The sequence below is a fragment of the Mustela erminea genome, chromosome 15, assembly GCF_009829155.1.
Source record: "Mustela erminea isolate mMusErm1 chromosome 15, mMusErm1.Pri, whole genome shotgun sequence".
Classification (NCBI taxonomy): domain Eukaryota; kingdom Metazoa; phylum Chordata; class Mammalia; order Carnivora; family Mustelidae; genus Mustela; species Mustela erminea.
Genome location: NC_045628.1, coordinates 76,287,135 through 76,314,603, shown reverse-complemented (window position 1 = coordinate 76,314,603; position 27,469 = coordinate 76,287,135). Strand labels below are relative to the sequence as shown.

The 27,469-nt window shown below is 41.7% G+C and overlaps 1 protein-coding gene across 1 annotated transcript in view; it reads right to left on the bottom strand.

Moving 5' to 3' along the window:
- The window catches only part of FLT1 (fms related receptor tyrosine kinase 1), a 174,610-nt gene that overhangs the window by 66,337 nt on the left and 80,804 nt on the right, over positions 1-27,469 (bottom strand). Inside the window, exons 11-14 of the mRNA XM_032314380.1 lie at positions 25,726-25,840; positions 16,405-16,513; positions 9,518-9,826; positions 4,659-4,805 (exon numbers count right to left, since the gene is read on the bottom strand). Of these exons, the coding sequence (XP_032170271.1) occupies positions 4,659-4,805; positions 9,518-9,826; positions 16,405-16,513; positions 25,726-25,840 (680 nt within the window). The remainder of the gene's footprint in view (positions 1-4,658; positions 4,806-9,517; positions 9,827-16,404; positions 16,514-25,725; positions 25,841-27,469) is intronic.

The window sequence follows — 27,469 nt, the reverse complement described above, 5'->3', positions numbered from 1 at the left end:
AGGTACCTAGTTCAGCGCTTGTAGAATTAAACTTGCTCTGTGAAACGCCATCGAAGCCCAGTACCTACCTCTGATGATAGTCGTGAAAAGTAAATATTTTTAAATCTCACACAGTGCCTTGGTTCCTAGGGAGGGCTCAATACATTTTTATTATTTTTAATAAAGAAGACCTATTAAGATACTATCTCTCTATCTTCAAAGGTGTTCCAAACAAGCCCACATAAAGCAAGGAAATAAGTGACACAGTCTATGGCATGAATGGTAAATAAATCAGATATTAAGGGAAGGGAAGGGTCTCTATGGACTGGGCTGTGAAAGAAGGATTCCTAGTGGAGGCAGCCTCTAGGGTCCGCTGGCTGAGAAGCAAAGATTCTTTTGTTTGCAGGGGGCGGGGGGTGGGCAGTGTCGCAGGAGGAAATGGCAACATGTGGGACAGCGCAGCTCCATGGAGGCCCCCAAAGCCGGCAGGTGCTCGAGGGGGCCAGGAGGGCCCCCATCAGGCACGGGGGCCGCATGGCTTACAGGGGGTGCCCTGCTGGGGACTGCCTTGTGTCCCCCCTGCACATGCTTTCCTGGGCCTGTGCGCGTAGCCTCCCTTTGGTTCCTGCGGATGCCCTTTGGCCCAAGAAAGCACTACTCAGCAGCTTTCATAAGGTTTTCTTGAAACTGCATTTCTTCTCTAGAATGGCTGTGCCTCACCGAAGAGCTTCCTGAAAGGAAATGCGGAGGGAGGAGAAAAGCTCTCCCGCAGTCTTTCGGAGGCGTTTTATAACCCCTTGTCCGGAGCATGCGCTCTCATGTGTGCCCTGCTTCCTCTCTCCTATTTTCTTTGGAATAGGCTAAGTTGTCATTTAACAAACCCCATCCCAGCCCAGACCCAAGGCCGCTGAAATCCTCTCAGGGTATCAGTTTATTTGAGTTGCCACGCGTTACAGTTCTCTCAAGGCCATGCAGTGTCTTCTCCGGATTTTTAAATTTTAAATAATTAGCTTAATTACTTTTAAACCATTATTTATTTATATATAATTCTATATTTTATATTCATAAATGAAATGTATCTATAATGATATATTTCATTCAATATATTTAATTCTATATTTGGTATTGTAAAGATATCGCATTAAATATATATTTAATTATTAATTATTTAAACTTTATTTAAAATGTATTCTCAATATGGCTTTCCAAAGGCTTAGTTTAAAATGGACTAGTTTTCAGTCTTTTCTAGGCTGCGATCTTGGTGTTTTCCCGGTTCAGCTTTGGGAAAACCAGTGAGTCAAGGACTGTCACTCTGGTTACCTGTAATCTTTGCCCACAGGTTTGTAAAAAAAAGAAATAAAGAATTGGTAAAAGATGAATTGGCAAAAGAATTTTGAAGATGTCCACATGCATAGTCAGCAGGTCATAGTCATAGAGCCTACTGCATTGGCTGCTGAATTTGATGCCTCAAATTGGAAATCTTATATATGAAACTTTATAAATACTACATGCATGTAAGAGATTATCTCCAGAGAATTAAAAAGTTCTTTTCCAAAAGGCTATAGCAGTTTTAAGGAGTGAATAAAAGGAGAGAAAATGGACGACTTAGTACAGTTGAACTTCATAAATGCCAACAGTAGCATCGTATGATTTTCATAAAAGATTTTATGCAAGTATGTATGTAAGACGTGTTTTAGACAGTCTTCTCTTGGCCTTCTGAAGATCAGAGAAAGCTAGAAGGAAGAGATCTTTATTGGATTTAGAAGTGTTTGACTTTGAGCTGAATTACTAATTAACTTATCTGATACCTTCCAACAAATTCCGACAACTCAATGGCCAGTTTCTATGTAAATGAGGTGGGTCAGAAGATAGCATTTACTCAGCCGTAACTAGGGGCAAGTTTAGTGATATTAACTCATTTAAACCTTACCACGTGGTTGTATGGTCAGTATTCTCCCAATTGTATATGTAAGGAAACTGAGGCTCAGAGAGGAGGGATAAGTGAGTTGCCCAAATTCCCTGACCCATGAGGGCAATGGTAGGACTCAATCCTTCCCTCACACCTCATAATCTTTTTCCATTTGTAGTAACTGCTTTAGCATTCCGTCTTGCCTTGTCTACCTTCTAGTCCCAGAATGGCCATGAGCTTTCGAAACTGGTTCAACCCTGATTCTTTTTTTTTTTTTTTTTTTAATTAAAACTTTTATTTATTTATTTAACAGACAGAGATCACAAGTAGGCAGAGAGGCAGGCAGAGAGAGAGAAGAGGAAGCAGGCTCCCTGGCAGGCAGAGAGACTGATGTGGGGCTCGATCCCAGGACCTGGGACCATGACCTGAGCTGAAGGCAGAGGCCCTAACCCACTGAGCCACCCAGGCGCCCCTCAACCCTAATTCTTTAACCCACATCCAAAGTATGAAAACTGAACACAAGCCAAATTTACTTCTTTCAAAGAACCCAACATCTTACATTAACATCTCATAAAATGTATTTTATGTTCAAATTATTTGTGGGAGTACTTTAAAGCAATTCACCTGATTTCTTTAATATAGGGCTTCTTGGCATCTTTAACATACTAATGTGAACTCTGAACCTCTAAAGGAAGGATGCTACAGGTACTTTTACACAAACCGTTTTATTTATTTATCCTTGTATTCATCTTTTGGTTTTGGTAGAATACGTCAAGGTAGAATGCCTCAGGAATAATACCTCAAGCATTCATTTTCTATGAAACTGCCCATCTTAATAGTGTGTCATCTTGGGCAAATCACTTTACCTCACTGGGCCTAAACTTTCTATCCTACAAATGGGACCAAAGATATCCCAAAGATCCCTTCAGCTTTAAAAATTCTACCATACAGCTTCCCCAACCTTCCCTAAGTGTAGGCTTTCATGCTCCCAGGTGAACTTGCTAAGACTAGAGTACGATTTTCTGAAAAACTCTCATTTATTCATTCATTCATTCATGAAACATTGATTGATTGCCAAGCACTATGCCAGGTTCTGAGGATAAAAAGAGAAATTAGATACAAATAAGACAAAAAAGATAAAAGATCTAGAGTCTGCCCTCAGGATGAGGCATGATAAGATGATAAACATGTAGGGATACAGTACGGAAAGAGAGCAGTAGAAGTACGCATCGATAATACACAGATGAACTGATGATTATAAAATAACTCAGTAAGACAGAACGGGAACATTTATAAATGATAAAGACCACTAGAGGATCTTCCCCTTCCTTGCTGGGGCCGAATAAGGCTTTCTAGAAGAAGAACACCCAGTCTGGGTGTTAAAGGGCAGGTAGGCATTAGATGAAGGGAAGGTACTCCAGGCAGAGGGGACACGGGAACAAAAGCAGCAGAGAGGTTGAAGAAGCATGTGTGCCGCGATCCACAGGGGTTTGGCAAGTGCTAGAATATAAGGTTCAAATCAGGGGAGGGGAAGCATGGAGCTGGAGAAGTAGGGAAGGCCGGTTATCGAGGTCCTTGTCTGTGAGAGAGCTTGAACTTGGTCTTGGGATAGAGAGCCAGGGGAAGACTTGAAACAGGGACGTGAGGTGCTCACAGCTGCCAAGATCTTATCCAGCTGTGCGGAGAAGATTCCGAGAGGAAAAAAGAGGTAGAGAGGTAGAGAGTCCGGAGACGTTCGGAGACCGATCGTGAGCTCCTGAACCCACAGAGGGCCAGCAAGGGAGCAGAGGAAAGGCGGGGCTTGAGAAGTATTTCGTATTTAGTAGACACAACCTGCTCAGCCTGGTGACAGATGAGAGAAGGGCGAAGGGGAGGTCAGCAGCGTCTGGTTTGGATGACGGAGTGAATGACGTCAGTACGACAGAAGGCGCTGCTCGGTGGAGAAAAGGGACGTGACGTGGTTAGTCTGGCATCAGCTTAGTGTGAGGCGTCTTAACATCAGAGCTCTTCTACCACCAGCCCTTTCTGTGCCTCACCCTCCAGTGGGGATTTCGTTTTGCGTAGAGAATTCACATTCAAGGACCATTCCATAGTGGTCGTCACTTGATTTAGGTTGTTGGGATATTACAAATAAGTGGTACTCTTTAGTTTTTCATGTAAATGGGATTATTCAGCAAGATTATAAAGAAGTTCATTCTAATCTTCATGACAAGATCATGAAGCAGGCAACAGAGAGCGTTGATACTTACTGATTTAAGTCTCGTTGTTCTCAGATGTATTTTTTTCTTGAAAGAAAATTAACACGCGACCGTTAGTTTCACTGGTTGTTTTGTTTCGTTTTGTTTTGTGTTTAAGCCGGTATTCTCTCATTTAAAATATTCTTCTTTTTACCAAATCATGAAAATTGATAAGTGCATTTAAAAGATTATAAAACAGCTCTGGACTTCCTGTCTATACCAGCTGTGCAAAGTTCTGCCGCACCTCTAAGCACCTCTAACCAAGGAGCGCACTCCTCACTTTGCCTGTTGTCAAGTTGAACAGACACATTGTCTCAGGGGCTATTAGCATCTCTTTACCAAGGGACCCTTTAAAGCACATTCCGCATGGATCTTTCCCGGCAAGGTGCAGAAGAACAGGCTCAAGTTGCTCTCAGCATGAACCAGTGCTCTACTGCCCAGAGGTTCTAGAGGTCTGAGAGGCAGGGAGAGGCAGGGAGAGAGAAGGAGAGGATGAGGAGACAGAGGAAGTCAAGGAAAACAAGCTCTCTTACCCGGTTCTTGCTGGATCTTGTGGTTGTTTTTAAACCAGGTTATCTGAGGCTCTGGGACGCCGGTAGCGTGACAGTCTAGGGTAGTGGAGCTGCTGATGGCCACCGTGTGGTCACTGAGGTTTCGCAGAAGGTGTGGTGCTTCCTGATCTGGTGAATAAAGAAAGGGGATGGTTAATCCTCGTCACCTGTGTTCCCTTTCTTAGCCCTGCACAGAAACGCTTCACAGATACAAACAGCAAAACTCCACTGTATGGTTTCATTCCTATTTTGCCCCCTCAATGTTTCTTCTCTGTGTAATCTGCGTCATCTCTAGGAAGTTCTAATGTACTGACGTTTGTTAGAACACACGGTAAAATCGAGAACAAAATGCTATAGGATTCGATAGCACGGGTTTCGCCTGGCCAACGAGTTCTCTTCCTTTCTGTGAGAGCAGCTGTTCTGAGACCTAAGGATGTTGCATCCTCTATGAGCAACGAAACAGGACAACCACGATTTTTGGATGGAGGCTTAGAGTGAATTTTTACATAAAAATATCCTATTAGAGCGATGAGCTTAATGTAATTTTGCAGGTATTTTTCTTGATGTGTTTGTGAGGCCGTGTCTGTGTGACTCTCTCCGTAGTCACCTGAGGTATGAGGCAGGAGACCAAACAGGAGAATTTCTTGAACTTTGCAAGCTTTATTGATTATTTCCTTCTTCCATTCCCTTCCCCAGTGCGAGCAACCAAAGGATTCATTCAAGAGGCAGAGGCATAGGTTTGTAGTTTTTGCACTATATAATAGTACAAATATTGTATTTTATATTATTTTCTCTTAAAACATACAAATATGATACAATACAATTTATTTTAATAAAATGCCAACCAATATAGTACAACAAAATGAATTTCATACATTAGGATGCAATACATTACAACATGAAAATCCCACATCGGAACAGCAGTACCCCCAAAGGCCCCAGTTGAGTACAGTGTCTCTATTTAACGAAGTAGTCAGTCCTGCTGATGTGGATACATTCTAGCTGGGCGAGTGCTGGATTGGCAGCTGGAGCTTCCAAGGGAAAAGAATAAAGACAACTCCTAACGTCTCTCCCGCGTCACCTAACACCCTCCCGTGTCATCGTCTTCACCCCCTCCTGTTGCGCATCCTGGAACAGAAATCAAAAGGCGTTTGGCATGACTTACACATTCTGTGCCCCTGGCTTCAATTACACAGTCTGAGCTGTCTCCGACCACTGCGGATTTCCTCATCTTAGTGTACTAACACTGTGAAAGCCGCTTAGGAGCGATTACAAGGCTAGGAGAGGTGACACAGGGCAGTGGCTTGACCCTGTGTCCCCGCAGGGTTGCTGCCCACGCTCCAAACCTTTCTCTTTTTATTCCTGCGGGGAAACTCTCAGGATTTGTATTCATTCGAGCAATTCCGAAATCTCAGGTTAAAAAGTATAGTATCCTATACCTTTCAAGGGGAAACAGCTTTCTCATTAAATTTTGATTTCCAGAGTGCATCCCTAGCTCTTTCCTCGTTTTATACAAAAGGAAATCGGAAGGCTAAAAAGAGCGTTGAAAGGAGGGCCCTGATTTAGAAACTCTCAGAGCGTGGAATGAGTGATCACGACGGCTCTTTTGCCTTCTGTCCGTGTATCTTTCTGGTCTGTCCTGCACCGCATCCCATGACCAGGCAGAACCATTTCAACATTTCTGTTTGCTGTCTGTGCTAAGTCTGTCAAATGGTGTTTCCTAATTATAAATGCAGCCAGGTATCAAAATCTTGAATCCTGATAACTTTTCACAAGCTTGATTGTTACAATCTTGACATTTTTACACAGTAAAGACTCCAAAAGAATCAGTGCAACAGGACGAGATAATGAAGAACAGTGTCATATTCCCATGTAATGTCTATTACAGTGGTGAGCCAAATTCGACATATCTCGTTTAAAACTCAGACACAGTTCATGGAGTTATATTTTAAGAGCTTTCCCTACCACAGTGACTGTTTCCCATGCACTAAATATGATAAAATGATCAATCATTGCCCACGGGCCTTATTATAAAAAGAAAGCCTGAATATAGGGCCTACAACACCGAAAATTATTTTCATAGCTATAAACTACAGCATCATCAACAAAGACAGCATTTGACCTCCCTGACAGGTGTACTAGCAAACACTTATATGAAGGAGAATGGTTTATTTTAACAGAAATATACTGAGAACTCCCAAAGGCCCTATCTGTCTTAGACAAACTTCAGACAAGAGAAGCAGCAAAAAGACTGCAGAATAAACATAGGACTCTCAATTAAATACAAAGTTCATATAAACATGTCTGAAACACACAGTATTATATTTTTCCTTGTACCCATTTCTGGAAGAAGAAGAAAAAAAAGCTCTCCTATGCAAACTCTCACATTTTTGACTGGTTTCTCAATGACCGATCAACCAAGAAATCATTGTATCAATTCCCCTTTATACTTTATAACCTGTTTTGACATTTTAGGTAAGAAAAGGACATTGAACCCTTATTATTAACCCCAAGTTATTTGATGGAAATAGGTAGCTGCTTTCCCAACCTTAACAAAGTGGAGCCGATCCCTTCAAATGGAGAAAATAAAAATTAACAGAATATTTCTGCTGGTTATCAACAGCCAAAGATGCTCCCTACCAGGTTCTTCTTTCAGCTTTTAGTGTTATGGCCCCAAGGGTCTGCCAGGTCTTCTAAATACAGAGTTTCTCTTCGTCACTTGGACTGGGGGCTGAGGAACCAGCCTCATGCCCTCTACTCCAATTCTGTAATTCTCTATTTTAGGCTCTTCTTCCTCTCTTTTTTTCCCCACGATCCTCCCCTTCCTCCAAACCACAAGGAACGACCCAAACAAAACAGAACCCACCCACAAGATTTTTCTTTTTGAAACTCTCTGGAGAGATGAATTACACAGCAAACAATTCCTCTGTGGAATTCTTAAAATCATCTCTTGGAAGTCCTTAAAATCCTCCCCTGGGACTACTAACACCCTTCCCCTCCCTGCAAAATTGCAGGCGCGGTTTTAAGGGGGAAGGCAACGATAGCTTCTGCGTGTCTGCGTCACCGTCTTTGCAGAAGCAACCCCTCAACCATCCCATTTGCTTTTTTGGCTTTAGTGAAAATGGAGTCCCCACGATCTGTGGCACCAAGGCATTGTTTCCTGAAGGAACACGCTGGCTTAGAATGAACAAAGACGCCAGGCAAAAGAGCCATAGGTAACATTTCCAGATACAATTGATTATTCTTTCCTCTGGGCTGACAACTTCCAGGTTACTAATTGTTTTCAGAGCATTGGGGGCGCCATAAAACTGGCATTCCGGGGAAACGCTATTGTTTACTCTTTCACACTTGACAAAAGCAATTCCCACGTGAAAGACAAGTTTAGCCGTGGGACAGCGGCTGTTACCTAGAGGAGGAAACAGTCTGGTGAGTTCCCAAGCCTGAGAAGTTGTCATATTGTCACCTTCTATCGGGCTGCCCGGCCACGGTGTTCTCAGTCGTGGCTATTTCGGTCACTGTGGCTTGTTTTCCAATAGTTCACTCAAGGCACATATAATGATCAATCATAAATGAAAACAACAGAACAATGCATAGTAAATTGGTGAAAAAGTCACTTTCCCCTCAAACACAAGCTCGGGAGAGATTTCCATCTCTCCTGATTGGAAAATGAGGTGGGTTTTTCAAAGGTTCTGAATTCTGCTTCTGTGGTTTTGCCATTTCTTAATCCCCATAAAAATCCCATTAAGAAAGTGGATTTTTTTTTAAAATGGCCAAATCCTAGATTCACATTTAGAAGAATGCATTCAACCACGGGTCACAAGAGCCTTGATTTCCTTGATGACCTGACTGTGGTATGTATGTCTTTGAATGCCATCAATTAAATAGGAGAGGGTTTTTTTAAAGAACGACCAGGGGACATATCTAAGTAAGATGAAGGCATGATGTCCATTTTTGGAGATGCGGTCAGTAGCTAGATAGTCCACTCAGAGGCAGTGAGGGGGGAGCCTGCCTTGGCTAGTCGGCTGGCTACCCAGAGTGCACAGGGCCAGGATGTGACCTTGACCCAGGTGGGCATTCTGAATTCATACTGTGCTAAAGCTTTAATTACCACTGGATTACACCGACATCTTGCACTCCTGGGGCCCATTTTAGAAGCTCCAGTCTAAGATTAATACGCTTAATGTAAAAAAAAAAAAAAAAAAGCATTTTCAAATAAATAAGCATTATCACTTGCTTCCAGGTGCTATTTACAAATTGAGAGCGGATGAAATAGTACAAAATAAAACCAGGCAGAGGTCCGGTAAGAGTCTCAAATTCAACTGTACTCGTTCTGAGCTGGCAAATTAACTTATTCATGTCCATCTTTGGCAGAAACCAGCATCGCTTTAAATTATTCAGTTTGCGTAGCTTCGAAACTTAAAAACACAGAGAGGTTGGCATCAAAGTGGGAGGAAAGGATCAGTCCCAAGTTGTTGTCTATCAGGCAGGAGAAGACAGCAAAGAGCAGAACAACAGAGAATGCACTGCAGGGATCCTCCAAATCCAAAGGCGCACCAAGTCGGCCCCAGAGAGCAGAGCCCTCAGCCCAGAGGTGGGGAGCCCAGAGCTGGGACCTCGGGAGCTCATTATCACTCCTATCATCTCCAAATTCATTTTGGGAGGAGCATCTCCTCTGAGCCGGAAAGTTAGCAACAGTGACAATAAATCAAGATGATATGAGACAACTGTTACTTTTTAATGAGTCCTTTAATGTTTTACATTATTTTGTGTGGTACAATCATTCCTTGTGCTTTTAAATTTGGAGATCCGAGAGAAAACAGCCTTTTTGTTGCAGTGCTCACCTCTAATTGTAACTTCTTTCTTCTGAAGAATTTCTTCCCCTGTGTATATGTTCCTGGCTCTGCAGGCATAGGTGCCTGAATCTTCCAGGGAAACGTTCTTGATGGTGACATTGAGAGTGATGGAGTTCTCTTTCGTGATGGCCATTTTCTGCTTGCTGATGCTGTGGTGCATTGTTCGGTTTTTAACTGTCCGCAGCAAGATCCAAGTAACGTCTCTATATAAGAACTTGTTAACTGTGCAAGACAGTTTCAGGTCCTCGCCTTCTGTAGGCATTTTTTCCAAGTTAACATGAAATCCGTTTGGCACGTCTATAAAATAAGAACAGAGAACTTCAGTTCATAGAAAAATCAGTGTCTCCTCTGGAGATCGTCACAGATCTTAAGAACCGTTCTGACACACATTCTCTCAGTATCGGCATTAAAAGGGTGAATACTTCTCTTTTCATGTTGGGGGAACCGATCAAACCCTGGTAGGAACCAACTAAGTCTGTTCTGCCAGAAGCGAGGCAGCAGGTACTAAGCAGGCTGGTTATTAGGAGGGCACATTTTTCCCTTGTTGCCCCCAGTGCCTTTTCAGAGCACAATTTGTTTTACATCTTGGGGTGACAGCAACATTCCCCATTCCTGTAATACATCTGGAACTTCTACTGGTGGCTGAGCGGGTGAAATAGGGAAGTCCTAAGAGAGCGATCTGTACTAAAAACCAAGGGTGGTGTTATGGTCAGACTTATCCAAAATACACTGTGACCAGGAGAGAAGGGGAAGTCCCAAGTACACGGCAGGAGACTTCAGTCCTGTCAGTCGCTACCACTTTAATCCTAAATTTCTCCAGTGAAAACAAACAAACAAACAAACAAACAAACAAAAAACCTGATGTCCCTAGTTTCCAACCACTGGACAGACAGTATCCCTGCCTGCTACTGTGCCATCACCTTGCCTGCTCTTGGTGGGCATAGTGGGTAGAAACGAGCCACAGTACTTGCTTAGGTCCCCCTCACGGAGATCATTCTACTCAGATGCCAAAGAACAATAGGCAGCCAACGAATCTGAAAGAGTTGCCTGATTTCAGAAGTGGAGGTGATGGGGGAGGGAGGGAACAATTTTTTTAAAAAATCACTTTTCCTCTCAAAAACAGTAAAGGTTTTCAGAAAGTGAATATGCCATTAAAAGCCATTTGTAGGGACCCCCGGGTGGTTCTGTCGGTTAAGCATCTGCCTTCGGCTCAGGTCATGATCTCAGGGTCCTGGAATCGAGTCCCACATTGGGCTCCCTGCTCAGCGGGGAGCCTACTTCTCCCTCTGCCTCCCACTCTCTCTACTTGTGCTCTTTCTCTCTCTGACAAATAAACAAAGTCTTAAAAAAAAAAAAAAAGCCATTTGTCTCTTGTCAATCCCCAGCTAACCTTCATCGCCATCTCTAGCAACACCTCATGAGCTCTTCTCCTCAGCTTTCTTACTCTGGACTTGTCACTTAGCTTTTGTACTCAGAGTTCCCTAGTCTCATTTTGGACCATTTCCCCAGAGGATTTAAAAAAAAAAAAAAATTGGTTGCTGGCCCTGAACTGACCTGCTCCCAAAACCCTCCCATTGCTTGTTACTTAGTGGCGTATCTGTATTTGAGCAAAGAATTTGGGCCAACATTTTACAAAGTACTTTGAAGATGAAAAGCGCTATGTTCTGCTATTATTATTATTATCCGTTGCACACAAAGCTATAAAGAAACCTTTAAACCTTAAGGGGACAATAGTCCAAAATTAGATATCATATCAACTCTTTCCTAAATCCGACTTTGCTTGTTTTTCTGATTTTTCTGGGCTTTGGCTTTATTATAAAGTGTCACGTCTGAAGAAATGCCAAAGTATTCATTTGAAACCTGGGAGCAGGGGGTAGCAGCGGCTTATGAAGCTGTGAGTGGCTGGAGAGAGAGGGGACCAGCAGAGGTTTTCCTGCTTTTAAAATGAATATCTAAGAATGTGCCAGAAGATGCAGAAGCCGCTGACAGTCATTTTTAACATAACAATAAGGTGTCAGAAATAGCCCCTCTAATTCAGCATCTTTTTATATTTGGGACCTTTTCCAAGCCTGCAGAGTAAAACCTCAGCCGTCAACTTTTACACAGATACCCGAAGAATTGTGCACTGACTGCGGTCAAATCATTTCTTCAAAGACCATCCACAAGCTTTCCATTTGTTTTGAGGTCCCGTCCTGGTGATTAGAACCCAAGCGAGCCCAAGTAACACCATTGAGATCATGTAGAGTTTCTATTTACTTTAGTGATTTGAAACTTCCTGTGGAAATAGCTCACAGGTTTCCTGATGGAAGATTTTGTTTATCTTTGCCAAGCACCACCAGGAATCTCAAAATAAAATGCATTTAGTGACACTGGGAAACCAGGGAGATAAGGCAGTGCTGTTCCTGTCTCACCGTCGGTAATTGCTAACACACCCATGGTCATGCGGAGGGCTAGCGAACAGCAAACACACACACACACATAGGAAAAGAAAAGAACCAACTAGATTTTTGAGGTCTGCTTCTCATATGGGGGACACTGTCAGTGAAGTTGACTTGGTTCGTGTTCCTGGACGGCCTCTTAGAGATGCTTGTCCATTTCTCAGGATAACCCCTTTGGCCTTCTCTTTGGAGCCATAGAAGATGATAAATAAAATGTCCTAACACTAGTTAATGAATCCAGAGGGAGTTTTCCTTCTAATTCATGTGGATTTTTTTTTTTTAACAGCCTGAGTACAAAAACAGACCCAAAGAATTGCCTTCTAACAAAGTGAAAGTAAGAAGTCTTCCCACACTTAAGTGTCTGGGCAGATTTAACACAATCCTCACTGGCGCCTACCAACTCTCATCCTCTTAACGCGTAGACATTCACAGCATCTTATGGGGTATCGGGGAGAAGAATCCTCTTTGCTTAGAAGAGACATTCAACTTAGGGTTGGGGGGAGGAGTAATCTACTTACACAGGTGCATATTCTGTGGGGGTATATTGGCTTGGTTAGATCAAACCATGTGAATTAAGTTCATGAAACAGACAAGCATAGAAATCAACAGGCTGAGAGGGGTCTCATTTGTCAGGTGGTAATAAAGAAGGCTTTCCTTCTACTGAAGAAAAGAAAAAACATTCTCTAAAGAGGTGAGTGCTTACTAGAAAGTTTTGCTTGTTTTAAGTAGATACTGTTTACAAGGGAATACCAAAGTTGAGAATAGAAGCAGTGGAGAATTCTTAAGGCCACCGCTAACTCGGTTACATCAGTTTGGAAGGCAACCTATGTCAGCTGTTGTTGTATTTTAAGGAAGGGGCAACATGCATGACATGAAGATCAATAAGGATCCAAATCTAGATCTTTTGATTTAGAACAGTTGAATCTTAGATCTCTCAAAGCAGTCCTTGCACGAGGTCAAGCATAAACACCGAGTGAATGTACATTCACTTTGCAGAAAACACACACGTAAGGAGCAACATCCCTAAGACTATCTAGTTTTATCTCCAGTGAGAATAAATCTCATGACAACAATTCAAGTGAGAAAAAGGCAGTCATTCATTAAAAAGGTAATACATGTAAGCAAATTAATGTATGATTACCAAAAACTTGACCTTTTCAGGATTGGCAGAAAAGAATTCAGAGCAATTACATTCTGTTTCAGTGTAAGGTTAAAGCTCTTGAATTTCTAGAGGAAAAGCATTGTAAGCCTTGATTAGGCATGTTTGAATTGAATTCTCATAGCTCCTTTCTATGGACAAGTCTTGATATCTAGGAACGGTTTCAACCATCCCATGGTTATACATTGTACAGTGTGGTAGGAGGTAGGAGGGCATCTCTGCTCTGAACAGGTGATCAGCTTTGTCAGTAATACTGCCGCACACAGACAGACACGTAGCAAATGCAAAGCTCAGTGGGAGTAAGCTAGGTATTGGTGTTGCAATTAAGGCTGGGCATCAATTCATCTTTCTTGAGGACTCTGAATAATAAGGAAACCAGCACAGCATCCCCCTCTACTCTTGGTACCTCCACTTCCAGTACTCCCTTCAGAGCAGCAAGCAGACCCATCTAAAGGCTCTATTCTAGCTATCTCCCTCCTCACAGCATAGAGTCTGTGGGGTCAAGAAAGCATGCCACCCCCACTTCCATATCTTGCTTGAGATGCTTGGGATGCCACAATTCCCTGTGAAGGTGATCCTCAGTCTGTTTCTAGACTGTCAAAGACCTCTTCCCATGTGGTCCATATACACGATGGAGTATTATGCCTCCATCAGAAAGGACGAATACCCAACTTTTGTAGCAACATGGACGGGACTGGAAGAGATGATGCTGAGTGAAATATGTCAAGCAGAGAGAGTCAATTATCATATGGTTTCACTTATTTGTGGAGCATAATAAATAGCATGGAGGACATGGGGAGATAGAAAGGAGAAGGGAGTTGGGGGAAATGGGAAGGGGAGGTGAACCATGAGAGACTATGGACTCTGAAAAACAATCTGAGGGTTCTGAAGGGGAGGGGGGTGGGAGGTCGGGGTACCAGGTGGTGGGTATTATAGAGGGCACAGATTGCATGGAGCACTGGGTGTGGTACAAAACCAATGAATACTGTTATGCTGAAAATAAATAAATAAATAAATAAAAAAGACCTCTTCCCTAGGTTTGTCCTCCTGAGGTCAGATCACCCGTCCATGTGCACACTTCTAGATCTCGGGGAAGACTATCAGTCAGAGGTGTGGGCAGCACTTGGATATGTGGGCTGTGGAGACCATACACCCAGGTGCAGTAGTGGGACAGAGCTAGGAGTCAAAGGAGAAGACGGTGGCAGGGGTGGGGTGGGGTGTTCCTTCTGTACCTCCAGACATTGTCACTTTCTGTTGTGGAGCTATGAGTAGTCCCCAGATTCTAAATTTGCACCTCACCTCAGGTCATCATGGAGGTATTTTTGCCCATGACAAGCTGAAACATCACAGCTTGTTTGCTTCATTTAGAATTTGTGAGGTGGTTGGATGTAGAGCTTGTGGGCCTCCAACGATACTCTTGCCTTGGCTCTGAAAATGTCAAGGCAAGTCTGTCCTCTTCTTTTGACCTCTTCCAATTTTATGCCCTCCTCCCCCAGGACCACCTCAGCCCTTCCTTCTCAGAGACTTGGAGCTCCACTCTATACATACTCTCCACTGGCCACGTGTGGCTACTGAGCACTTAAGATGTGGCTAGTGTGACTAAAGAACTGAATTTTATTTGATGAATTTTATTTCAATTAATTTAAAATTTAAAAACAGATGCAGGGTAATACTTTAAAAACCCTGACTGCGTGGTGAAATGGTATTTTGGAAATACTGGGCTAAATAAAATTAATTTTTATTTTTTTAAATACAGTTTTTGCTAAAAATTTTTATATCACATTTGTGGCTTTTATTTCCATTGGACAGCATTGGCTTAGTGTTGGTAAATTCATCTGCCACATTACTTCTGCATATGCCTTTTGATATTAGGGTACAGATAACACTACTTTTTCATGTTAAAACTGTCTTCCTATAAAGACAGGGCATCAATGGTAATCTGTTCAAGGGCTCAGTGCAGAGATGAACTGTTCTAACTTCACAGTTAGTGCTCATTAAATTTGTAGAAACTTGCTGAATGTTCAGAACGGGAATCTTCTGAACATGTCTTTTATATTTGCAATCATACATATAGTGACTACGAATTTGGATAGGAACTTGCTTGCAACCAAATAAAAAGGACTGTCCGAGCCTTTGTTCCTAATTAGTCTAAATCACCCGAGATGGGTTAGAGAACCAGTATGTGTGAAATTGCTCTCGAAATCCTCCCCTAAATAAAGGACTTTTCCTACTTGGAAGGGATGCAGAGATGATCTCCCTTCCGCTCCTCGGATGTAAGAGGACAGGGGCTGACTTGGTCTCGGGTGACTCTGCCGTGTCCCTCTGCACATCTCCAAACCCCTTTTCCTCATTTGCAAAGTCGTGTTGAATAGCCTCTCCAGTCTCTTCCAGCTCTGACATTCCGTGAGAATCTACTTCAGGAGATCTCCCACGATGCAGCTTCTCTGAGGATTGGCTAACTTGCCGGAAGGCTCCCTGCGATCTGACAACCCCTATGTCTCATACAATCAGACCTACCTATTTCTTTCTGGAGAATTCTAGGCAACTGCTGCAGCCTGCCCCATGCAGTGCGAAGTTTCCAGAAAGCTGGCAAACTGCCCGGGTTTCCTCAGAAAATTGGGGGAGTGCGGAGCCAGGCAATTGTTTTTATACTTTGAGCTACTTACTTCCTTCCTGTACCCGCAGAGGGACCTAGGGAGTGCCATTTGTGTACCTTGGAAGTTTTAAGATTTGCAGAGACCATCATATTTCAGGCTAAAAAAAAAAGGGTAAATGATACCCAAAAACCCAGCACATTAATTACTGTCAACAAACTCCGCTTCAGATTTCTATAGGAGAGCCTCATTCCTCAAAAGTAGAAATGACTTAAGTTGTGAGACAATTAGCTTCTCGGCTTCAAGACCAAAAACATATCATCACAGGTTTGGTGTCCTTAATTGTTACCGAACAACTGCTACGTCCCAGACCCTGTGCCGGGTACTGAAAGGAGCTCAAAAATGAACATGATAAGAGCCTAAATTCACGATCCAGCCTGGGAGGGGGACTTACACACCTAGCTCTCAACGGGACCTCAGAGAAAGAACTCGTTCGGAGATCCGGTACTACTGTAGAATACTATTCTGGAGAGCAAGGATGAAGGTGCTCAAAGTTTAACAATTTTGTGGGATTTAAAAAAAACCCAAAAAACCCTCTGGCCCTAAGCGCACTAAGGACAAACAGAACTGAAAGGGCGGCGAGGTCACGAGGCTCTCTTGGGGAGTACAGGGTATGCGGCTTACCTGTGACATAAAAGCTTATGTTTCTTTCCACAGCCCCTACTTTATTGGAAGCCATGCAACTGTAGATTCCAGAAATTCTAGAGTCAGCCACAACCAAGGTGCTAGCCGTCTGTAAAAGAAAAGGAAACTTTAGCTGGAGTGAAGAGCTACTGGAACACCCCGAAGAGTCTTCTAAAGGTCGGAGTGATTCAGCTGTTCCATTCATTCAACAAGGGGAGTGCTGCACGCATGGCGGTTACCAGAAGGCGCTCCCTTTGCCGAGCCCCAGCAAGAATGGAAAAATAACAGGAAAGCAGGTCCTCAGGAGACCGGGGGCTATGACATCCGACGCGTATGAGGGTTTCAGGCTTATTTATCTCGTGCTGCTGGCGTAACAATTACAGACCTGAAGCTGAGATGCGGGACTGCACGTCCTGCTCTGTGAGGTGGTCAGTTCCACGTCAATGAGAGGAACAGGTGAGGCTGAGGCCTTCCCTTTTGTTTGGATGACCTGAGACCAGGGATGCCACTGGGTAACAGGTTTCTTTGCTGTTTGCTTCTGTAATGGGTGTGTTAAGCGAGTAAGGACAGAAGAGAAAGGTTGGCAGGACCATTTCTTTTATGTACTCAAAGAATAGGGCACGGCAGTTCCTAAGGTGCCGAAGCTCTGGAAAGCTCTCTAAGGCTGTCCTGTGTGTTTGTGAATGACTTCATCTCTCAGTCTGCCAATTCCCAATGTAGAAAACGGAGACACAGGATTTTCGTGCTGTTATTTGACACATGAGCCCTTGAAGAAACACTAGTGGTCACATTTGTGTGAGCTGGAAAACACTTTCTAAACTGGGATATCTCATACAAATCTGTATGGTGTGAAGACTCGCTCTGCTGTCTTCTTGTAAAGATAAAAATCAGTAAAATGAAACAGGTTGTTGCGAGTTTTAAAACTTAGTCCAGCCTTGCAAAAGTGCAATGCATCCTTTCTATGAAACGAATGAAAAGGGGAGTTATGTTTCTCTTATTTTGTAAAGTGTACCCCATTACTTATAAACTATTGCCACCCATCTCCTAGAACACAAGTAACTGGTCATTGGCTTTGAACTTAGAGAGGCTTGCTGATGCTTCTAGACCAACGGGGAGTCCTAACTGAAGCCGAATTTGATCAAGTGCCTTACAGGCTAACAAAATATATAGGTGGAAATGTGACAGTTGGTTTCCCAAGAGGATGAACCTGGATTCTACAAAGGGTCCCAGCATTTTTCTGAGTTGTTAAGTAATGGGCTAATTAAGCTCTTTACTTATGTTCTCATATCCCAGCCAGTAAATGATTTATCTTTAATCTGCAGATCAAGAACACTGAAAAATATAATCCTCACTTTTTCAGCCAACAAGCTTATTTCTCCAAATTCTCTGTAATTTTCACTACGGTATCATGCACATTACATGATTATTTCCTCTTGTGTTTCTTGGATCTGTTTAATTGCATCTTCTCATTTGTCCTGAGTTATTGAAATTACCGGAAATGAAATGTCTGCAGTATGTGACAAGTTTCATTCAACTTAGCAGACATTTATTGAGCATGTATCAAGGCACTGAGCAGATGTTGTAGGGGAAACAGAGATGGTGAGTGTGACACAATCCCTATTCTTAACCTTGAATAGTCCTTGGAGGACTATTTTAAGATGACAGAGAAGACTTTCCCGCTTAAAGATCAAATACATATTATTCTCTCTTTTGCAGAGAAAAACACACGTGGAGGCAAATGACCAATAGAGGAGATCATAGAAGACCTCGGGGCTCTCTTTCCCTATGTTAATTAATCATTTTTATGAGAGGTGGGAAATACAAGGAAATGCTAGCCAGAATATTTCTTTCAATTATTACACCTACCACTTAAGAGCCGTGGTAGTAGTTAGAAGAGAAGCTTGTAGGGAACCATGTGAAAGGAAGTGTTAGCTCGTCACCACTGGGACAATTCAGACCATCAAGTCAGACTCTGACTTCTTTATTTGGTCTCTGCAAGTTTGAGTTCACATGCTTGGAAGTGGTATGCAACAAGCGCAGACCCAAGGCACACCCATGAAGGCCCCCAGCTCAAGCACTGCTTTTCTGATGACGTCAGCTCGCCCATGTTTATCCTCAGGGGTCTCAACAGAGTTTTATCTACATTCTTCGTATTGTTGCTCAGTAAATAAGGAGAAACGCATTTCTGTTTCTCCGGAGGATTTTGACAGGAGGGACAGCTACTGCCCGAATCTGAAAGTTGCATCTGCATTTCTTTCTTTTTTGTTTTTAAAGATTTTATTTATTTATTTGACAGAGGGAGAGAGTGAGAGAGCACACACAGGGAGAGTGGAAGAGAGAGAAGCAGGCTCCTAGGGAGCCCGATGCGGGACTCGATCCCAGGACCCTGAGATCATGACCTGTGCTGAAGGCAGACGCTAAACCCTCTGAGCCACCCAAGAGTCTGGCATCTGCATTTCTGTTAAAACTGCTTTGATTTCACTGGACTCAAAGCAAGTAAGCACCAGCACTGGGCTGCATGAAAAGGGAAAGTCAATTCAGAAATGAACAACTGCCACAACTAAGACTTCTGCAGGAGATCTGGGATGATTCCAACAGCTGGGAGAGTTCAGAACTTTTGTATAATCGGAGAATGAAATTGACATACCTAGACCTGAAAGGGGTCCAGGTCACAGGTGAGAGACAAATACATTTAAATCTCTCTTATTTTGCTTGAATGGCCCCTTCCCAAACCAAGAGCTTACCCAGAGGCAAGCCTTCTCCAAAACTCACCTCTCCCAAGTTTCTACTAAAATTGTACGAGAAAATGACAGTGATCAGAGTTTACATTATTTCTTTGTTTCTGGGTGCCTTTAGGTAGCCCTTGCTATGCTATGCACCAGACAGCGTGTGAGGCGTTATCTAACCTGTTGCTGGGCAGGTTAATTAGGTGACTGTAGGTAAAAGCGTCATTATAGTGTAAGCTGGGACTTGACTTCCTTCCTATAGCCCTGTGAGGTACGTATATTACCCTTGATCTCTACATGAGACTGCTTCTTGCTTTAAAACTCTTCAGATTGGATAGCACACATCTATTGGTAGAGTTCCATCTACTCTTCTCATTGAATTCTTTCTTAAGAATCATCCTGAAATTGGCAGAGACGGGTCACATAAGCTAAAATGCTAGTATGTACAGAAATACTAGTTTCTTTCTAATTTACTTCACATAAGCCATAAGCTATTTTTCAACTGATACATTGTTATAAGTTTTGAGAATATGATGGACGAATGAAAAAGTCATAATTAAAGAAGGAAATTTAAAAGAGGAAATTAATATCTATGATCAATTTCGCTAAATATTTCTAGAGCTCTTCTTTTTCCAGAGCATAGGTTTTAAACTTAGAAACTAAAACATATTTTCATGAAAAACAAAAGATATCTATTTGATAGTTGAAGTATAAACACTATAGGGTCAGAGAAAGGAGCTCAAGTGTGAGTTGTAGGTGAGTGTGGTTTTTCAGGACAGGAGAAAACTTCTCGTAAGACAGCAAGGCTGAACACTGAAGTCTGCCGAGTAAAATGGACAAATCCATTCCTCAGAGCTCGTAACCAAATACTGTTGTTTCAAAGGGTGAAAAAATGAAAACAGCCTACAGATGGAACACCAAATATTAACTTCATACTTTAAAAGAGGAAGTGCCAAGAATTTGAGTCGTTTACGTGTGTTTGAAATTATAATCATTTAGAAGGTGTACCAAAAGAAATTCTCCAGGATTTCTTTTGGTACAGGCTACTTGTCTTCGTTCTAGAAGTTTTCATTTGCCCTAGTTGTTTTTTAGCTCTGAACCTACACTTCGGGGGTGCCTTGACTTGCCCTGCCAGGACCCCAGGGATTTAGATATTAGAAATAGACCCTGAAAGTCATTCTCCGGGTTCTTTGGTATGATCCAGGGATGCTGATGAAATCTGTTGTCAGGTACTGTAAGTTGGGAAGTTATTCATACCCCTTCCTTCCTTCCCTTTCCCTAAGCATTAGTAACTTCCTACCACAATGTGGTTTCAACCTCGCGGATCAGAATGGAGGGGATGATGTGTAATTCAGCCTAATTTCCAGAACGAGTCTTAAAAGGTCTAAATATGGACCCGTGATTTTAATCTCGGGATGTTTCTAATATCGTTTCCTTTCAAGTGTGTCAGGCAGACATAAATAGATCTATAAAGGTCATGGAAGAAACTAAAATTAACCTCGGGTGGCACATTTTTGAGCCAAGTGATGGGAAAATAGAACGTGAGAATTTGAAAAAATTGAGGAGTGTGGGAAATGAGACACAAGATGTAATTCTGTCATTAGATTTAAGGCCTCTGTCATGGATTGGTCTTGTATGTTAACACTCCTCAAGGGAACATCAGAATGATTTCAATGGAAATGCTGCTAAAGCATTAAAATTGTCACAATTCTCCCGCCTCACAGAATGAATGCTGTAATATGTATTTCCTGAGTGTTTTTTCTAACCCAGGGTTCCTTCTACTTCCGACTCCATAGCTACAAACCCAATAGTCTGGCAACGCCATTAAAGAATACTAAAACTCCACATTTGCTATTAGCAACTCCAATTGATGACTCATTTTTTACAAATCGAGGCCAAAACTTGCCAATGAGGAAACTAAATTTTATTGTCCTCTGCTCCCTTTTATGAGTTAAACCAAAAAAAAAAAAAAAAAAAAAAAGGAAATTCCTAGAATCTAATGGGGGGCCCCAGTAGGATCTCTATTCCCCTGATCTGGGGGGCGTCACTGTGCACACTAACAATGTGACTGTAGCTAAAACAGTCATTAGAGTCTAAGCTGGGACTTTAATATACTTCCTAAAGTTGGACAGAAAAGAAAAGCAGTTTTAATTGTAAAAGCATGGGGCACCTGGGTGGCTCAGTGGGTTAAGCCTCTGCCTTCTGCTCAGGTCATGATCTCAGGGTCCTGGGATCGAGCCCTGCATCAGGCTCTCTGCTTGGTGGGAAGCCTGCTTCCCACTGGCTCTCTCCGTCTGCCTCTCTGCCTACTTGTGATCTCTCTCTCGTCAAATAAATAAATAAGATCTTTTAAAAAAAATTGTAACTGTAAAGGCATGACCACTGTTAATAATTCTGCAACAGCCAAACTCCCATCTGTCATCTTCATAGATTTTTCCCTATGTACACAGATAAATTAATAGATGTCCAAATTGTAGAAGTGGTAAATGCTTCTAAATTTAGGCTTTGAAATGAATAAGGAAAATCTATTACCGCTCCAGCTTCGAAGAGGCTATGTCACATATACATGATATATACAGAGATCAACTTTGTTGAGAAACAGTCTTAAAAGCTTTTCAATGCAGAGAGTTATCAAACAAAGTCCTTTTTTTTTTTTAAGATTTAATTAATTTATTTATTTGACGAGAGATCACAAATAGGCAGAGAGAGAGGAGGAAGCAGGCTCCCGCTGAGCAAAGAGCCTGATGCGAGGCCTTAAACCACTGAGCCACCCAGGCACCCCAAACAGTCTTAATTGCATTTGATCATAATCAGTCTGGGAACTGCATTAGGGCGTAGATGACAATCATGCTTACAAGAATGGGCAAATGAGGGAGGACAAGGATTATGAGCGCCATCATTTGGAGGATGGACAGGTTCAGAGAGAGGGACTCATCTGCCGGTGGTTACACAAGACAGAAATGGCAGAGCTGGACCCCAGGGCTCCTGGCTGCAGGCCGACATATGTGCCCGCTACGTCTAGAGGTCTCTGTTTAAAACCTTTGCATAACTACAGAATTACAAGACAATAAACTTGTTTCAAGCCGTGTGGAAAAAAAATCAAGGAAGTTCCTTATCTCACTCAGGTTGTGTGACTTCACTCCCTCTGTGCTTTCCAGGTAATTCTGTATGGAGTCAGGTTGCTACTTTCTGTTTCAGGCTAATCCGAAACCTCCCCTGCCTTTTTCATTTTCCACTTTCTTTTCTATTGTAATTTCTGGGGCTAGGGAAGCCAGAATGGAATCAAAACTTACCATTGGAATTAGGTTCATAAATTCTTTTTTAATATACAGCAATTAACAGTACATCTCCCTGATGTGGTCAGGAGAAGGTAAAACAAACTGAGACATTCAGTGGCATCTTGACATTTTCTAGTGTTCTGTGACAACTAACTTGCCTTCTACTGCGAGGCATTTCCTTTCTTGGAAAAACATGTACTGTCACTCAAATTAAACTCTCAAGTTCATAGAATTTCCTCTGTCCTAAGGATTTCGTTGAACTGCTCTCGCCAGTGGTTACCCAACATGCGACATTTCAAACTACTGTTCATTTGTATTAGAGAACAAGAGCTGTAAACCACTGCGGTAGTCAGAAAACCTTTTCATAAATCCATGACAAGCGATTGTTTATATTTTCAGGCAAATCATTACCACTTTAATCTCTGCTCCTAGTTGGTAGAGCCGTGGCTTTGAGACTAGGAAGACTTTGCTTTGAGTTTTTCGTCTGCCACATTTAGGCTGTGAGGCTTTGAATTCCTCTCATCACCCCTGATTTTCTTATCTTTAAAAAGTAGATAGCCACTCTGGCTGGCCAGAATGATGTTGATATGAGCATATGTCAAAAAGTTTTACAGAACGAGGAATTCAGATGTTATCTGTCATCATTGTTCAATCCGACGTGGGGGTGGGGGGAATGATGCCATCCACTTTGTTGCCTCCAAATGCAAAAAATACAGCTGAATACACAGATAATATGAGTATAACCACACTCCAGTAGATAGCACCCATACTAATGAGCCGAGCTACTCAGAGTCAACATATGCACATATAAACAGACATTTTGGCAAGGGGTTGAAAGGTTTTTACTTTTTAAAGCAGCACTACCCCTATGCCTGATAATAGGAGATTTTAAAGTGTATTTCCCCCAAATTCAACCAAAGAAAAGTCTGAGGTCCACGAGATATGTCCAGTTCACAAGGCATCAGCTATTAGCTAAGGCTCAGTGGAGGTCAGGGAAACAGAGAACGCATGGCAGGCAAGAGGGGCACCAAAGGCCACCCATTGTAAAAAAAAAAAAAGTGGGTTCCCAAAGTTCAGGGTCCCCCAGCTGCTGTGCAAATCCAATACCTGCACAGTTTCTACCCAGACACTCGGAGGCAAGGGGCCCAGGGCTAACATGAAGTCTGAGAGATTTGCTATGAGTAATAAAGTCCTTGTATCTGACCAGTAAGTAGCAGGTCTTCAACACCAAGCTTACAATTGGGACAGGGCTAGCTGTTAGCCTGAAAGCAGGGTATAATCTCAGTGCTTTGCAGTTCTTGGCACCTTTTTCTAGAAGCTAAGTTGAATCTTCCAAAATTGGTCAAGGGTACAAAGATTCAGTGATGCTAGATGAGTAAGTCCTAGAGATCCACTGTTCAGCATAGTACTTGTAGTGAAGAATGCTGTATTGTATACCTTTGCTATGTGTTATCATGGATTCATTCACATTCCTACAATCAGTGGGAGGACATTTTTGGAGGTGATAGATAAGTCTGTAGCATTGACTGTGTCGATGGTTTCATGAGTGTATATTTATCTCCAAAGTCATTATTTAACTGTACACATTAAATTTGTACAGCTCTTTGTATGTCAATCATATCTCAATAAAAATTATTTAACACTGAAAGGAGTACTAGCAAAGAGGCTTGCTTGACCCCATTAGGTCAGAGAACCTTTTTTTCCCTCTGATTAGAAGTCTCTTCTTTTTGAATTGAGGTGTAATTGACATATAACATTGTGTTAGTTTCAAATGCAGAGACAGCATAAATGATTCAGTATTTGTACATATTACAATACAGTTACCACAATAAGTCCATTTAACATCTGTCATCACACATAGTAAAGCAAATTTTTTTCCTATGATGAGAACTATTAAGATCTATTTTCCTAGCAAACTTTCATATATGCCATTCGGTAATATTAACTATATTCATCATGTTGTACAATAATCCCCAGGACTTAGTTATTTTATAACTGAAACTTTGTACTTTCCGACCCCCCTCACTTATTTTTCACAACCCTTACACCCCCTGCCTCTGGCAACCACAAATCTGTGCTCTGTAACCTATAAGCTTGGGGGTTTGTTTCTTTTAGATACCACATATAAGTGAGATCGTATGGTATTTGTCTTTCTTTCACTTAACATAATGCCCTTAAAGTCCATCCATGTCACAAATGGCAAGATTTCATTCTTTCTTGTGACTGAGTCATATTACATTGTGTGTCTATATACCATACATTCTCCATTCATTCATTCATCCATCATTCATTCATTCAATGGGCACTTAAGTTGCTTCCATAACTTGGCTATTATAAATAGTGCTGCTATGAACATGAAGGTGCAGATAATTTTGAGTTCGTATTTTTCTTTTCTTTGGATATATACTCAGAAGGAGAATTGCTGGGTTCTAGGTAGTTCTACTTTTAGTTTTTTGAGGAACCTCCAAAAACCTCCATGTTTTTCATAACAGTTGTATAAATTTACAACCCACCAACAGTGCACAAAGTTTCCCTCCACACCCTCGCCCGTACTTATGACTTCTTGTCTTTTTGACCATGGCCATTCCAACAGGTGTCAGGCAAGATCTCATTGTGCTTTTGATTTGTATTCCTTAGGTCACAGAAACCTGATACACTGTATGGGTTTTGCCTACCCTGACTTAGGCTTTGCCCTTGCAAAGACAGAGGGAAAACAAGCTATTTTGTGAGATGGAAAACATTCCAGTTTAACCCTAAGTCTTATACTAGCTTTTGCTTATCGACACCCTACTTTAAGTATATCAGAGATTCTCAGTCCTGGGTTCATGCTAGAAAGTTCCCTCCCCAGGAACTTTCATGAACCCCAAGCTCTACTCCAGAGATTCAAGCGTCATAATAATTGGTGGAGTATCCTGATATTCAGCCAGGGCTGAATCCATTAGGACCTAGTACTCAAGCCTTGGGAACTGGTGGGCCATTGGAAAAGACCACAAAGACACCTCTCAGATCTCGTCTTTTCTCCCTAATTTTTGTTTGAGCACTTCAATTACTTCTGGTTCTAGTGAACCCAGAACTGGAAGCAAAGTGTGTTGTTTTTAAAATAAATATCCCAGGGGTACCTGGGTGGCTCAGTCGGCGAAGCATCTCTCTTAGTCAGCTAAGCTCAGGTCATGATCTTGGGGTCCTGGGATCGAGTCTGCTTCTCTCTCTCCCTTCCTCTCCCTTTGCCCCTCCCCCTATTCATGCTCTCGCTCACAAATAAATAAAATCTTGAAAAATAAAATAAATATGCCAGACTTTATTTTTGCAGACAATACCTTATTCTTTCCTTCTATTACTGCCGTCCGCTGAGTGATGCTCTCGATCCTGTTTCCTAGGTTGCTGTCAGGATCCAGGATTAGAGACTCTTCATTATTGGAGCAAAAGTCATACCTTTTTAAAAAAAAAAATAATTTATCATGATGTTATTATTTATCATGATGTTATCATTATTGGAGCAAAAGTCATACCTTTTTAAAAAAATAATTTAAAATAAATTATTTTAAATAAAGTAATTTGCTTAAAAATAATTTATTATGATAAAATAATTTATCATGATGGTCCATGGTGACAGGTGAAATAAAAGTCACTGGTAAGTCCTGAGATAACAAAGATAGCAAGACATGCTTTCTTGTATTCCTTAGGTTTTTCCCTGCAGAGTCATCTCCACAACTTAGAAATAGAAAATATATTTTGCTTGCTCTGAAAGCAGCCCACACCAGTGTATCTCCATATATCCTTCCTGTTCTAAAGGTTAAATACTAAGTAAAAATTAGGAAATTTAATATCTAGATTTTAATTAGTTCCTAGTGGAGGAAACAGGCAAACACGAGGTGGGGGGATGTTATGTTAATGAATGGAAATCTCGAGGAAATAATAGCATTTCATATCTATAAAAAGTCGGCTTTTAATCAGAATATTCCATTATACAGCTAATTTTTTCCAGGGCTAATCAAGTGTATATGGAAACACAGAGCATGAAGCAGTTACTACATTCTGTCTGTTTCTTTCCAAGTTTTGGGATATCATGAGAAGCCCTTTAACTGCTCAGACCTTAAGTGTTTAATTGTAAAATGATCTTTTCTGTTTCTAAAAGTCCACTAGATCTCTTATTATATAAAACCAGCTGGTAGAGTACATTTTAAAGAGAGAAGTTGGCATGTTCTCTCAAACACCCATTCTTTTCAGCAAGCTTCTGTTTTCATATGGTTTATGACTCAAATTTTGGTGGAAATAGTTATTAATCTCAACACCTACAAAGTTGCTCTCAGACCAAACTCTGAATGTTCTGGTTTTTAGTGGAATCCTTTTTGCTCCCAAAGCTCCAGCAACTGTACTGAACTTTTTAAAGCCCAGGCGTGCTTGTCTGACACTCAGGGCCATTCATAGTCCATTTCCTCCGTAGAATTTGTGGTGAGCAGAGAGCCTTCTGGGCTCTCATGAGTATTTGTCATGGTCAGATTATGGGGATTTTCAAACCAAGAGGGATTTCACAGCCCAATTTCCAGAGAGAGCGAGCAGTTGATCCTAGGCAGCCAATGGCTATCATGATTTGCATAAGATGATAGCAAGAGAATAAAGTAAGTCGAGGAAGCAAATCTCAGATGTCATGTCACCCTTACATACGTCAGCACATATCTCTAAAAGAATGCACATTTTCCAAGATGACAACAATGCCATTATGACACCTCATTGTACCCGCTCCATATATCAGATTTCCCCAAATGTTGGCAAAATGTCTCCCTTTTACAGTTAGATTATAAAATTTAAACTAAGAAAGAATAATAAGGACTGGCTATTCCTTAAGGAATTTATGCAATTTCTATAGATATTCTTTCCAGTCATCAGGTAAAATAAGTGAACGTCTAAACTGTTATTGATTAGTAGAGGAAAATGAACCCAAGAGAAATTATATTCTGTCTCCTTCACTTGAAACATTGGTAATGTTATTGCAATCCTAAATCATTCTGCTGTTTTTCGTTGTCTGTTCTCTGGACTGTTCCATCCATGCCTTGAACCTCC